General features: G+C 37.1%; 1 protein-coding gene across 7 annotated transcripts in view; it reads right to left on the bottom strand.

Moving 5' to 3' along the window:
• LOC121859501 (YTH domain-containing protein 1-like) overlaps positions 1-14266 on the bottom strand; it is a 92618-nt gene that overhangs the window by 68792 nt on the left and 9560 nt on the right. For all 7 annotated transcript variants that reach the window (XM_042356356.1, XM_042356355.1, XM_042356358.1 and 4 more), the window contains exons 8-9: positions 13865-13949; positions 9331-9542 (exon numbers count right to left, since the gene is read on the bottom strand). In XM_042356356.1, coding sequence (XP_042212290.1) covers positions 9331-9542; positions 13865-13949 — 297 coding nt within the window. The remainder of the gene's footprint in view (positions 1-9330; positions 9543-13864; positions 13950-14266) is intronic.

The raw sequence follows: 14266 nt of genomic DNA, 5'->3' as shown, positions 1-14266 counted from the left end.
CCAGCATTCTAACATATGACTATCAAGAAGAAAACAAAAAACAAAACTGTTTTCGGAAATTCCTTTACCCGGCAAAACTCCCATCGGGCGCAAGCCTTTCGTAGGTTCGTCAGTTGGCCACTAATGTTTTGGTGGCAGACCAATTGGTCTCCCAATTCAGTTCATTTGTTTCAATTCACAGCTGAAGGTGGTGGTGGTGTGCTTATTCAAGTGTTACAGTTTTATTCTGCTCATTGAAGTGCACCATGGCTCCCAAATAAAAAAAAAACTGTTTTTCTACACCTAAAACACTTAGCACTATTGGGTTTAGGTAGGCACTCTTCCGCGAGACGTTGTTACTCACCTCACCGCACCACACAAGAGATACTTGTACATAATGAGTCATAGCAAGCTTACTATTTGGGATAAAAATGTGGGATTTGTTGCAGTAGCAGTGTAAATAAATTATCTACAAGGAGTTTTATATGAGTAATCATGATAAAATAATTACACCAATTCTCCCATTAATGCCGTTGTTAGGTTCCTGAAAACCACGCGTTTAAGTGAAATGACGTAAAGTGAAAATGATTTTTACCAGACAAAATGATATAAATAGGTGTTATGGTCCTTAAGTAACATTTCTGGTCAAAAATTTCTCACAACTTGTCACAAATGTTTCACTTTCAGCACTATCACCTTCTTGTTTTAAAGTTTTTAATAAACTTAAAAGCTTTTGCCTGGAAAGTTTAGTTGATGTTGATCCTTGATCCACATGTTCAGCATTCTTTCCATATTTCCCATAATGCCACTTCTGTTACGTGTCAACTTCTCAGCAGATAATGGAGTTACACTTTTAGTACATGTACATGATTTGACATTTTCTGCATTTCCACAAATTGTTCGTACAATTGCAGGCTGCAAACCGACAACTCTTGCTATGTCCACGGCTCACTGTCCTTCTTCAAATCTCTTTACCACATCATTCTGTTACCATAACCAGTAGTGGTGCATAATGCATGTTTAGCACTCATTGTTCTTGGATTTAAATAAATTTATAATTGGATTTTAAGTGAATGTTGGAAGGGCATCAACCAACCCCTGAACAATAACAAACAAATATGGTCCCCACGCTGGTCACTTACACAGCCGACTGTTATCACAATCAGTACCGAATTTTTTAAAATTTATTGTACATTTATCATTTTCATGTTTTCAAAAACGTTATAACGAAATGACGTTGACTGAAACGACAGTAATGGGGGAACTGGTGTATTTCTATATGTAAGCACAAGTAGAACATAAAATTTTTGTTTATTCTTAATTGAAATGTTTATATATCATGTTATACCTTACCTTTGTTATTTCATTTGATTGCAACACAGTATAATCTTTATTGTTATAAAGCGTACATATTTAGGAAAAAATAGTTATAGAAGAAAGGTTGTGAAAATATTAATGTTCCACTTGGGAGAGGCATCAGGAGGTACAGTCTCACCCAAAGGTTGGTTAACTCTCCCAGCCAGCTATTGCTGCACTGCCTGCTTCAGGTGCATGAACTTGAGTCTGTTACTTCGAACCTTTAGATTTATTTTTATCAGTTTCATGTTCTGGTTGGTACTGAGACAGTTTCAAACATCTGAAGCAGGCAGTGCAGCAATAGTTGGCTGGGAGAGTTAATGAACCTTTGGGTGAGACTGTACCACACTATCACCACATAGTGCAATCTCCACGCACATTTTTACATTTTCTCGCCTCTCTCCTCGCCAGCAACACGAGGCGTGGTTCAAAACTCTCACAACATTGTTATGAATAAATGAAACCACTATGATGAATGAGAATTCAGCAAAAGCCACAAGAAAATTTGTTAAATGTAGATCAGCGTTATATCCTAGGTCCTTTAAACACAAAGGGTGATTGGTGTGGTGACCTTAGAATGCACTCTACATAGTTGCCAGATCGCGCTGACATTACCAAACAAAATATTCTTTTATTTTCATTTTTTTACTTCATATGCAATTTTGCATATGAAAACCCCAAGTGTTAAGAGGAAATTATATGAAATACAGTGTGTTTATATCGACAGTACATTTATGCAGTAAGGATACAGATCAACTCAGTCCTCCCATGTCCACCAAGCCTGATATAGAGTGTCACAAGCAACCCATAAAATCCTAGAGCCAGGGGAGAATAAAAGACCAAGACAAAATTCCCTTTACAGGAAAATAGTAAGTGTTCAGCTAAATCCAAATCCAAATTCGGAGGAGCCTAAATCACTTGGGCTAAATCATATAAAAAATAAAAAGTTATCATAAGGGGTGTTAATCATAGAGACTAGGGTGTCTATTGTCCACTCACTCATCTCAGGTTTTCAGCTAAACACATTAAATATATAAAGAAGCATTTACAGTCCGTCTAATTTACACAATGGGTTAAAATATAGCCAATAAGCAAAGACTAGGTGATACAACTCATTGAGACCCAGCAGAAGACATTAAGAAATAGTGAAACCTTTAATCCCCTCCTGGGTGTGTGTCTTGGAGTAACAACACTGCTGGGTGAGGGGAGTAGCTCAGACGTAATGAGAAACAGACCAAGAACTACTCAACTACAGTGGTCCCTCGATTAACGAACACAATTGATTCCACAGAGTCGGTTGTTAACCGAAAATTTTGTTAACTGAATTTATTATTTCAATGGGATATTGGGTAATTGGTTCCAACTCACAGAAAAAGTATACATACAAAGTACTGTATACCGGTACAGTAATAGAAATAACAAAACATTAAATATAAACTGAATACAGTACTGTACTGTACAGTATACTGTACAATAATAAACAAAAAACAACAGAATACTGTATTTTAACTTACTTTGAGGTGTGTATGTCGTATTCCCGGCAGCTTTGTTTACTTATCAAACGGCTGATTGTAGAGGCAGTCGATGATGACATGCCATATTCTTTACAGAGTGTATTGGTTCTAATGCCTTCTTCGTGTTTCATAATAATTTCTGCACTGTATATTATCAATATGTTAACTAAATTTCAGAATGACCAATGATTTTAATGTAAAAATGCAAAAATATTCATGACCAACAAACTCGATGTTCACTCCACTGGAAACAAAGTTAAACTGAGAAGCGCTGGTGGGTGATTCAATCAGCTGATGAGCGCACAAATACTGTTCCATGTACTGTAAAGTCTCACCTCGACTTACGATATATTAGACTTACGACAACCCGGACATACGACAGCCATGGTCGTATAAAATATTTTTCACATTACGTATTTTCGAGTCCCAACCTTAGTGATCGTGCTGTGTACTGAAAAAAAATCGTTTGTAATTCCCTTAAATATGGCTGGCAAGCGTAAAAGGGAGAGTTCTCGTGGTGCTGAGAAGAAAAAGAGACACCCATTTTAGAATTTCTATGTAGGTATTATTTTCGTCTTTTCGACTTATGACCTGGTCGTCGGGACGGAACCCCGTCTTAAGTCAAGGAGAGACTGTATATATTCTCAATATGTAAACTAAATTTTAGAATGACCAATAATTTTAATATAAAAAACAAAAAAATATTCAAGAGCACAACTTTCTTGATATTTGCCCCACTGGAAACGAATGTAAACAAAGAACCAATTACTGTATTGGTGGACTTGCCGATCAGCTGATGTGCACAACAGGGCGTGTTTCTCGTAAGGCTGTCGTTAATCGAAGTTTTGTTCGTTAATGGAACTGAAAATCCTAATGGGAGCTAATTCGTTAACTGAAATTTCATTAACTGAACCGTTCATTAATTGAGGGACCACTGTACTTCTCTCGAATGACCCAACTGAAAATAAACTAATTTCAGCAAACCAAACTTGTTCCTGCACGGTATGTCTTCTATGAACAAATAATAAATCTCAAAAAGAATGTTTTCATATGCCCTATTTGAACACATAATAAATCCCCATACAAGAACATTATGACCAGAACTAATCACAATACCTGAGTACATACTGCACTACAGTAAATGCCTTACTGCCTGAAAATCTTAATTTTTATGTGAGGAACCATAAAACAACCACAAGTTATAAGAACAAGCTTCCTGAATAAATACCCCTATGTAAGAACATGTCATAAGACAGTCATATTTTGTATGGATCAAGGTTGTTAAAAACTACAGTACACTAAGAGGTTTAGTTTTCATGAAAAGTTGGAGCTGTTTGGAACGCAGCTGTGATGAACAAAGTAAATACTGAAGCAACCAAAAGGATCATCTAAGCAAAGTATTTGTCCCATATCAGGAAGACCCCAATTGCACAGTTAGTCAAGCAGGCAATTATTAGGATTAGTTTGCACTATTTTCCTCCACCCATTGGCTACACTATACTTGGGTTACATGAATGGATTTTATGTTGAGGCCAGTTATCTGTGTTACTGATTCTGAGTTGCAGTAAAGATGTATCAGGTAGTAAAGAACAGTTCATTCATTAATCCCTAGTAGCTAATCACTACAGTAAAGTTCTCATGAATCCCCAAGTTTCATACAGTACAGTATACCATCACAAGTAGTATACACAACTTCTAAGAGAGGTAGATTTTATCTAAAGGACTTTTAATTTCCTGAAGTTGAGTCTGCAATCTACATGGTCTCACAAGAACTGATTAGTCACCACAAATTCACTCACTCATGGTGAGCATTGATTACTTTTAACTTTTACTTTTATTCCTCTTCACTACTGATCAGCTTGGGCGATCGGTCACGTCTCTGTTACACACTGTTGGCAAGTACTGGGCATGCACCGACTCCTGAATGTATCTAAACCTGATCCAGGGCTGGTCAAGTCTGGTCTTAAAAGAGCTCACACTTGATGCCGCCACAACACACTCTGGTAGGTTGTTCCACAAGTTCACAACTCTCACTCAGAAAAAGATAGCCCACACAGTTTTCTGGATTCGTGGCCTATTCAACCTTGAGCTATGACCTCTTGGGGGCGAGCATCCACCAGCTCCAGATATGGACACAGAAGTGATTAGTGCCCTTTTGAGATGCTTATACACCTCAATTAGATCCCCCTTGCCCACCTGAAGTATAAGCTAGGCAATTGCATGTGTTTTAATCTCACTGGGTAGCTGAGGTGCCAAAGAGCAGGCATCAGTCTGGTGGCCCTCCTTTGGACATTTTCAATCAACTGACAGTCCCTACCATATCTCGGGGACCAGGCGGGGAAGTACATCACTCTTGACGATTGTTACGAGGGACGGACCATCTATATATCTGAACGACCTTCTTATAAGACCTAATAATTTAGTTGCTTGATTCACCTTCTTCTCACAATGGCCTGAGAACTTCAGTTCATTGTCAACATACAAATCCAGGTCTTTTTCTCATTCAGTATCAATTAATGCAGCTCCTTCATCCCGTTGGGATATGTGATACGCTTCCTTACTGTTGGTAAGTCCCAGGTGCATCCTCTTACACTATGTGACATTGAATCTTAACAGCGATTTCTTCGACCATTCTTGAAGCTCTCAGAGATCTTTCTGCAGCTCTTCACAGTCTGGTTGGTTCTTAATTTCCCTAAATAACTTGGTATCATCCACAAATATTTGTATGGAGGAGTGTATATAGTTTGTGGCATGTCATTTATGAAGCAAACAAACAACAGCGGGTCCAATACACTGCTCTGTGGTACCCCACTTGTCACGGGTCCACTTGATGATTTCGTGCCATTAATCACCACACACTGCTTGCGATAATAGAGAAAGTCTCTAATCCATGCTAGGACACTTCCCTGAATCTCGTACCCTTCCAGTTTAACTTTCAGCCTTTCATGGGGTACACTGTCAAAGCCTTAGCAAATTCTTGGTATATACTGTCAATATTGTAACCCTTTTCCAGAATTTGGATCCAAACATCCAGTGCCTGAGTAATTGTGTTAAACAGGAGTATCCCGGCATAAAACCGTGTTGGCAATCCTTTACAAGGTTGTTTCGTATATGTTCCGTCATGGCATCTCTTATAATGCTCTCAAGTACTTTACACACTATGCTGGTCAGGCTCATTGGTCTATAATTATTTGTGGAGTCTCGATCTCCCTTCTTGAAAACTCACGTAAGCCATTTTCCAATCACTGGGAACCTTTTGCTCATCCAGGCATTTACAGAACATGATCTTCAGGGGCACAGCAAGCTCATTGCACAACTCTCTTAGCACTCTGGGATGCACCATGTCAGAGCCAGGACTCTTATGAACCTTTAGCTTTGAAAATTTATTTCTTCTAACCTCTTCTGAGAACACAATGTGGGTCAGAGCATTTGTTGAACTGTCTGTCCTCAAACGCAGGAAGATTGTTTGCATACTCCCTTGTGAACACCGAGGAAAAGAAACTGTTCAACGCCTCCGCTTTGTCCTGGTCAGAATCTGCGTAACTGCCATCTTCAAGCCCCAGGTCGCACTTAATTTCTTCTGATGAAAAAATTTACCCCTTGCTGGAATGACTTCCCTTATAATCACATCTACTTATTGTAATCTAAGTGAACTAAAATGTGTGAGTAATCATGCCCTTGTGACAGACTAATATTATTTAGTGAGAAAAAGTGCCACAACCTCTAAATTCTATCAACCATAACTTTATAACTTTAGTAAGGAGAATATTACACTAATTTTTTAAAAGTAACTATCATTTCCATTTTAGTTCACATGGGTAATATATAAAAAAAATTGCAAGCCACCTAAGGATATCTGGGTAAGTTGGCCATATAACAGAGAATGATTTAGTGTACATTATTCCAATAAAATAGTTTATATATATCAAAAAATAAATAAAAAAATAAAAAAATACGTATATACAGGGGATATTTCATAACAAAAGGAAAATGCAGAGTATACTTGAATTTTTAGAAATCTGAATTTTCTATTCCCCTCTTCCTCCCAATTAGTATATACCGTAAATTACAATTTTACTATACCATACTGTATGGGGTTATATGATGGTACAGATAAGGCAAACACACACCGCTTTGTCGAGCATGAAGCAATGTAAACACAATAAATAACTCCAGGACTTTAAGCATGTCGGTGGAGAAGTGGAAAAACAATTATTAAAAATGCACCAAGCTGCAGAAAAATGGCCTCTGTAACCATAAGCACAAACTCAATTTTGTTTTAAAAGTCTTCAATTATGTTCTGATTTGTCTATAGTGATGCACTCTGAAGTATTACCCGTACCCGGTAACTGCCATCATCACCACCTTTTATTTTGAAGCTTAAGATGAAAAGCCTAGTTTGACAATCTGGGATGACAACTGAAGTTTGAAGATGATTGTCACCTCCAAAGTCTTTTTTTGCTTTAAACTACTGAGCGTTAAAAAGGTACTCCATGATTTAAGCTATTCATCAACCATCAAAGTTTCATATTTTTGTACATGTAACCACTGAACTGCAGTCTTCCATCAAGCAACTCTATTTCATAATATGCTTACCAAAAATCATTCGATGATTGTCTTTGGCTACCACACCCCCACACACCCATGCTTTCACTCATGCATTTGTTGTTTTCTCATTATCCCTCAAACCCCTTCATTCCACCATGAGGTTTGTCATTTTCCAACTCCTGCCTTTACTTTTTAGATAAAAATACCTGTGTGCTTGCCTTTAATAATTTCGTTTTTGTAACTATTCCACTTTCATGGTTTTCCATATAATGAATGAAAATTTCTTCAAATGAACATTTCAATTACAAGAAAAAATTAGGTTATATCACAATACATTATCTGAGGAAAAGGAATTTCAAGCTGAAAAGTGTCTTTTTGTCTCAGATTTAACTCACACTTAACACACAATCAAAACACTCTTCTGAGACCGAAATTATGCGCAACCCCCCAAAAATTCTTTGTAGTAATTCAATGGCATACAGAGTAATGCGTCACAGGAATGACTGTAATTACGACTCATCTATGTAATAAAAATAAAAACAGACTCACTTCATGTGTTGAAATTACTAAGACAGTAAAGTGTCATATATGAATATATATTATAATAATAATAACTTGTTGTGCTGTACTCACCAAAAGATGATGAAGTGTTGTGTAGACATTGGGTGAGGATAAGTACAGATGGCAGGGTTTGCCCTCTTGTGGTCTTGAACGCAACACAAAGCACCAGTATTTCACATATATTTCACTTTATTCACTTTCATTTCCACAAATCACTTCTCACTCTCACTAATATCCCCTTCACTATTTCATTAGCCAGGCAAATACTCTCTTTTAGATCAATGAATCAGCACTGGGCTAGAGCCACCTATAATCTCTGGTGTAAACTTTATGGAATCTCCAACACACTTAGTCCTGAATGCTTGAGTGAGTCCATGCAAGATACTACCTTACCAACAAGTTTATGACCAATACCTTACAGCTAAGCCGAGTCCATATGGTTGGGCCTGGCTCTGTACCAACCTGCTAGTGAGTGTCACCTATTGCTGGTACGTGGACTTGAGCCAACCACTCACTACTTTCACGGAAAGTTCGTTATACTACCATTTGTATGTAAGTCCCTCAAGATATACTGATGGACAAGTCCACAGGGTGTTAATTTTTACCAGCTTTATAATACACACTTGTCTACCGTTTTAAGTTCTACTTATCAAAAGGAAATTCCTAGTCTATGCCTGCTCTTTAAACCAAGTAATAAAGTTCTTCATGACTGTAGTTATATAAGAATTGATGAGGAGGTACGCACTGCACTGGTATGTTTGTGTGCTAGGCGTGTCACTCACTAGCCAGGTTGTGTGAGAGAGAAAGGGACAGAGTCCTGTGAGAGGATAGGGGTCCTCAACACCGGGGTGAGAGACAGAGCGGTAACAAGACACTGAGTGAGTGAGTGGGGCTGGGCCTCTTGGGGCCTCACCTGTCTCACACGTTTACCATGATACCAGTAGTAGCGGCTGCGGCACACCGCCACTCACGAACAGATAGTGAGTCCTTTTACTGCACTGATGGAGCTGGAGGACCACCTGACTTGCCCACTGCCACTGTTACCACAGAAAACTTAAATTTCCTGTAATTTCACTCAGTATTTCGTTCTCAACCACGAACTGACAGCAGCTGTAGTGTTGTGTTGTGACTGATATACTTCATCATTTTAGCAATGTCTAAATGGATTGTTTAGAGTAATTGTTGGTGTCAATCAGGTGTTTTATGTTTTAAAATACAGGTGACTGAATTAATTAACTGTGGTATCACAGTTGGTGATAGTTCCAGTTCTGGTTGTGACACGACCTGAGGAGAACCATTCAGTACCAGTGGCAGCATCAGCAAAATGCAGGATTCTCCATTGCGAGACTCAACCCTGGTGGTAGTGACGCACCTGAAGCCAATGTCCCCCCGACCTCTGAAGCCTCCACGTTCTCTAGGACGGCCACGACGGTCTCCTGCTGATTGTAGTGGCCGACGTAGTGGACCCCTGGCACGGGCCACTCGGGCTGCACGTTTACTCTTATGCAAGACAGGCGTTAGATTTATTCCTTCGTCTTTTGGAAACAATCTGCAGAGCTCCTCTGCCACACGGGGTTCTATTTCCTGTAAATTAAGAAAGAAAATAAGTTATACCTAAATTCTTCAATAAAAATAAATATTCTAATAAGTTTTCAGTATTAATAGTATATCTGGAGCCAAACTGTACAGCCATTTAAGACTTCTTAAAGCAGTGTAGTTTTTATAAAGAGATCAAAGATAAAAAAATGTGGTTTATGTCACTAACTATTCATTGCTTAACAAGTTTTATATGGCACTAAATAATTTGTATGCAATTAAGGCCATATATGTGGACTGATTATATGATAATGCATGTTAATATTAATATGAGATTGCAAAAGATAAATTTATTTCATCATAAATTCCATAAGAAAGGAACCCCTTGCCAGAAGTTCCTTTGAATACGCAACAAAACAGCAGCTTCAGCTTCCAACAATGAGTCGTAGTTTTTAATCTCCAGCTCTTTTATACCTTTTTCCATATAATCCTGTGGGATAAAAGTTACAATTCAGTGCTACATGGAATCAAAATGAGCATTATATATACTGTATATATCTGAGCTTTCACTTACCTAAGTGTACAAGGTTAGAACATTGAACAAACTTGGTTTTACACATAAGCACATAACATTTCAAATATATAACCACTATACTGTGTATATATATATATATATATATATATATATATATATATATATATATATATATATATATATATATATATATATATATATATATATATATGTATATATATATATATATATATATATATATATATATATATATATATATATATATATATAATGACTCATTTGGATAGAAGGAAGTGTGATAGAAGAAAAAACATAAGCATGTACATGTGTGTCTGTTTGTGTGTGTATTTTGCACATGCAGAATTTAACATTATTTCAAATGTGTGGACAAATTTACAGTGGCCCCCTAGGTAGGGTGACTTCTCCAAAGAGGAATGCATGAAGCGAGGTCAATGCATGGGGTACTGCCCGCTGACTGACCCAGGTAGTGAATTGACCTAAGTACAGTAATGTCTTGATGCTGCTCATCATACATTTACCTCCCCACAAGTGTGCTTTTTATGATAAAACACTGTACTTGTACTGTCTGTTCAGCCTTATTATATACCATTCACTTTTTATTTGTAGTTTTGCTACACTTTAATGCTCGTGCAATGGCTTCTGGTGATGGTTCTGTGTGATTCTAGCAGGAAGTATTACAGCACCTCAGAAAAGCTGAAAATAATAGATGTAGCTTAGCATAAGGGCAACAATGCTCTAACAGGAATACAAATTGGGGAGGTTTCATTTTGACACCATCAATGACAAAATGAAGCTGAGGTTATTTAAAATCAACAGGAAACTGAGGCTTCCTCTCTGAAGAGGCAAGTGCAGTCAAGGATGCAGGCACAGTTGGAAATGCAGAGTTAAAGTGGTACCAGCAACAGATGGCTGATGATGCTCCTGTGCTTGAAGTTAAACTTATGAGTGCTGCTGGATGCTTGGCCAAGTACTTAAGGAAAAAATAAGGTTAATGTTGTGGATTTTTATCTTTAATTTATTTGTATCAAAATCTTGTCCCTAGATTCTGTAGAGAACATGACATTGGCTAGTTGCCTGTACCTAGGGGGAGGAGGAGGGGGAGGGGGGCGGGGGGAGGGTGAGAGAGGATTGACCCTGAAATCCCATTCATAATCTTACATCTGGATCAATCAACAAGTTGTTTTAAAAAAATTCAAACCACAGGCAAGAATATGCAGAGATGTGTCAGTTGACATACAACTGTGAGAGGGATGATATGCACACACCTCAATAAAACACTCATAACTTACATATTTCATTTATGCATTCCTATAGTTATTACATGGTTATTGTTTTAATGTCACAAGAGTGATAAAAACTGGTGTAAATTGTGGTGGTTGCAGCTGATTAGCTGACAAATGGCTGTGAGAGGAGGAACAAGCACACAATTCTCAATTGTATTTTGTATTGTATATCATAAACATTTGTAAGTACTGGTGTTTCACCCTTTTTTATACTTACTGTACATTGCATTTCCTCAATACTGACTGATGTCTATATGTACAGCATCTCAAGTTTTTTTTTCTTACAAATTTATAATTGTTTATATGAAAAATCAGTTCAAGTACTGTACCCCCAACACTTTAATACTGTAAATTGTTTCTTATAAGAAAATTAGTTGACATATCACAATTCCACACACCACAGCCCTTGCGATAAACAAGGGCTACCTTTATCGCCAGCAAGTCTATGAGTTGAAACCCTTGGCCCACTTCAAATACAGTGGACCCATCTATATACTGTGGAAGCATAGTTTTGAGCCCCCGTGAGAGATCGTGCTTTCTCTTCTCCGACCAGTGAAAGACTCATCCCTAGAGGTGTAGAAGTTGGCAAGCTTGTCATAACACGTCCTCAAGTTAAGAGGTCAGACACATAACCTCTGGCCCTGAAGTGAGCGAGAGGTTATTGAGAAATGTTTTGGGGTGTTTGTTATACTGTACATACAATACCACAAGAAGATCGCTCAGCCACAACCCAACCGAGTCCTCACGGTTGTTATCTTACAAGTCCTAACCATGTTCCCTAGAAGTGTATGCAATTTGCATTCTATGATTAATATTGTGTGCAGTCTTCTTGAAGTAATGGAATCTCCATACCTTTTCTAAGCACCCCAGAGCTGCTAAGACCTACTTCCTACCATTTCTCTGAATTGTTGGGAGAATTTTTCCTCCAGACATAACATAATAGATTTCTCGAAGTCAAAAGAGAATTTTCAGCTTGAAGCCATATAACTCATTCTTAGTGTACTGAGATCTACCTTTAGAAAACATCTGAAGTATAACCTTAACTTCAGCTCAAGTTAAACTGCAAGTTGGTCCTTATCTGCCCTATAATACACCAACAGAAACTTGGTTAATGTTTCTGCTGGAGTCCTGAAAGCTTAGTGAAGATTTTCAGGACCACATGCATCCCAAGGAAACTACTATGGGCTGACAATATGGCTTTACTTACGACAAAATTAGCTCCTAATGCTCGGGCCACCTCATTTGAGATGCTAGTAGAGTGCCTTCGGGCTATATTATGAGGTTTTTGATGTGGCACCAAGATTCTAATACCAATTCTCTTTTTTGCTTGACACATACCAACTGGAGGCCTAAGACTTCTGTCACACTCTGGACAACATAGAGATCATGACATCTTGCAACCCCAGCCCTCCAAGACAAGTTTAGTAAATAAGATAACCATATCTAGACCTGATAAACAGGTAAGCACAACTCAAGTTCTAAAAACAGATGCAAACTGTCCTCAAATAGACCAAATTCATAAGCAGAGAGGAACAATAACCCCCATTTTTATTATCTAACCCCTCCTCTTTTTACTTTAGCTCACCACCAAGATCCTCTGACCAAGCAATTTTTTTACCATGGACTTACATAAGGTAAATAACCACTAGAATTTTTCACATAATAACTCTCTTTAAATGCCTTGTAAAAAAAATATATATATACAGTATATATATATACTGTACATATATATATATATATATATATATATATATATATATATATATATATATACTGTACTATATATATATATATATATATATATATATATATATATATATATATATATATATATATATATATATATATATATATATATATATATATATATATATATATATATATATATATATATATATATATATATATATATATATATATATATATATATATATATATTTAGTATTTCTATATTCTGCCTACTCCATGCATGACAGATTATTATTTCTCAAAGCAGAAGGATTAGGACAAGTCTAAGACTTATGAATAGAAGCATACCAGAAGGTACCCTATATATCAACAGGCCTCTATCAGAGTACATGACCCCTCTTCAAACTCTGTCTCATTTGCTTTATGTTGTAGCCCTAGGGAAACACACACATTACACTTCAGGATTTCCAGTAAAATATTGTATTTCAAGATACCTAACAAGATTTTGAAATATGGAAAAGCACCCTCGACTACTTGGCCCCAAAAAGCTGAATCATACTTACTTACCAATATTGGCTTCATAATACCTCATTACCTCAATTCCCCCATTCATCACTGAGTTACCTGGATCCAGACATCAGGTTATAAAATGAGTTCTTGGGGAGGTGGAGGGCCCTCTTTTATTTTCAAATTGTGTAAAGTATTTTACTTTAGTAAGTATGTATGTATGTGTAAATGTTTTTTGTTCTGTTTTAAAGAAATATAGTATACACCAAAAAGCAAAATATAGACTGTTAAGACTTAGTTTGTCAATGGCACTTGAAATCTCCACAAGTTCATACCTGACCATCCCTGCCAATCTTAACTGGTTTGCCTTCATTCCAAGGATTGTAAAGATGCTGTGTCTTGGTGAATGATAAATCTCTCCTGTAAAGAAAAATTTGACTGTTATAAAGGGAAAGTTTACACCATATCATACATGACAAAATAAGGTTAGCATTCTCTCAGTGTACGGTATCCCTAGAAAGTAATGCCTCAACAATACACGAGTCTGGCAAAATTAAACTTACACTTACAAATTAATGGATTAGTTTAATCTTCTTGGTGTATCTGGTATCAATATCTTGATATAAGCCAGCGCTTATCAAGGGCACACTTAAAACTATTAGTATACAACTGTTATATTATCAACCACATTACTGTACTTGGGAGTGCATTCCAGGAACCAATTACTGTACTCTCTG

The sequence above is a fragment of the Homarus americanus genome, unplaced genomic scaffold (genome assembly GCF_018991925.1).
Source record: "Homarus americanus isolate GMGI-L3 unplaced genomic scaffold, GMGI_Hamer_2.0 scaffold7626, whole genome shotgun sequence".
Taxonomy (NCBI): Eukaryota; Metazoa; Arthropoda; class Malacostraca; order Decapoda; family Nephropidae; genus Homarus; species Homarus americanus.
The sequence above is the reverse complement of the archived record's forward strand: the minus strand, read 5'-3'. Positions and strand labels throughout refer to the sequence as shown.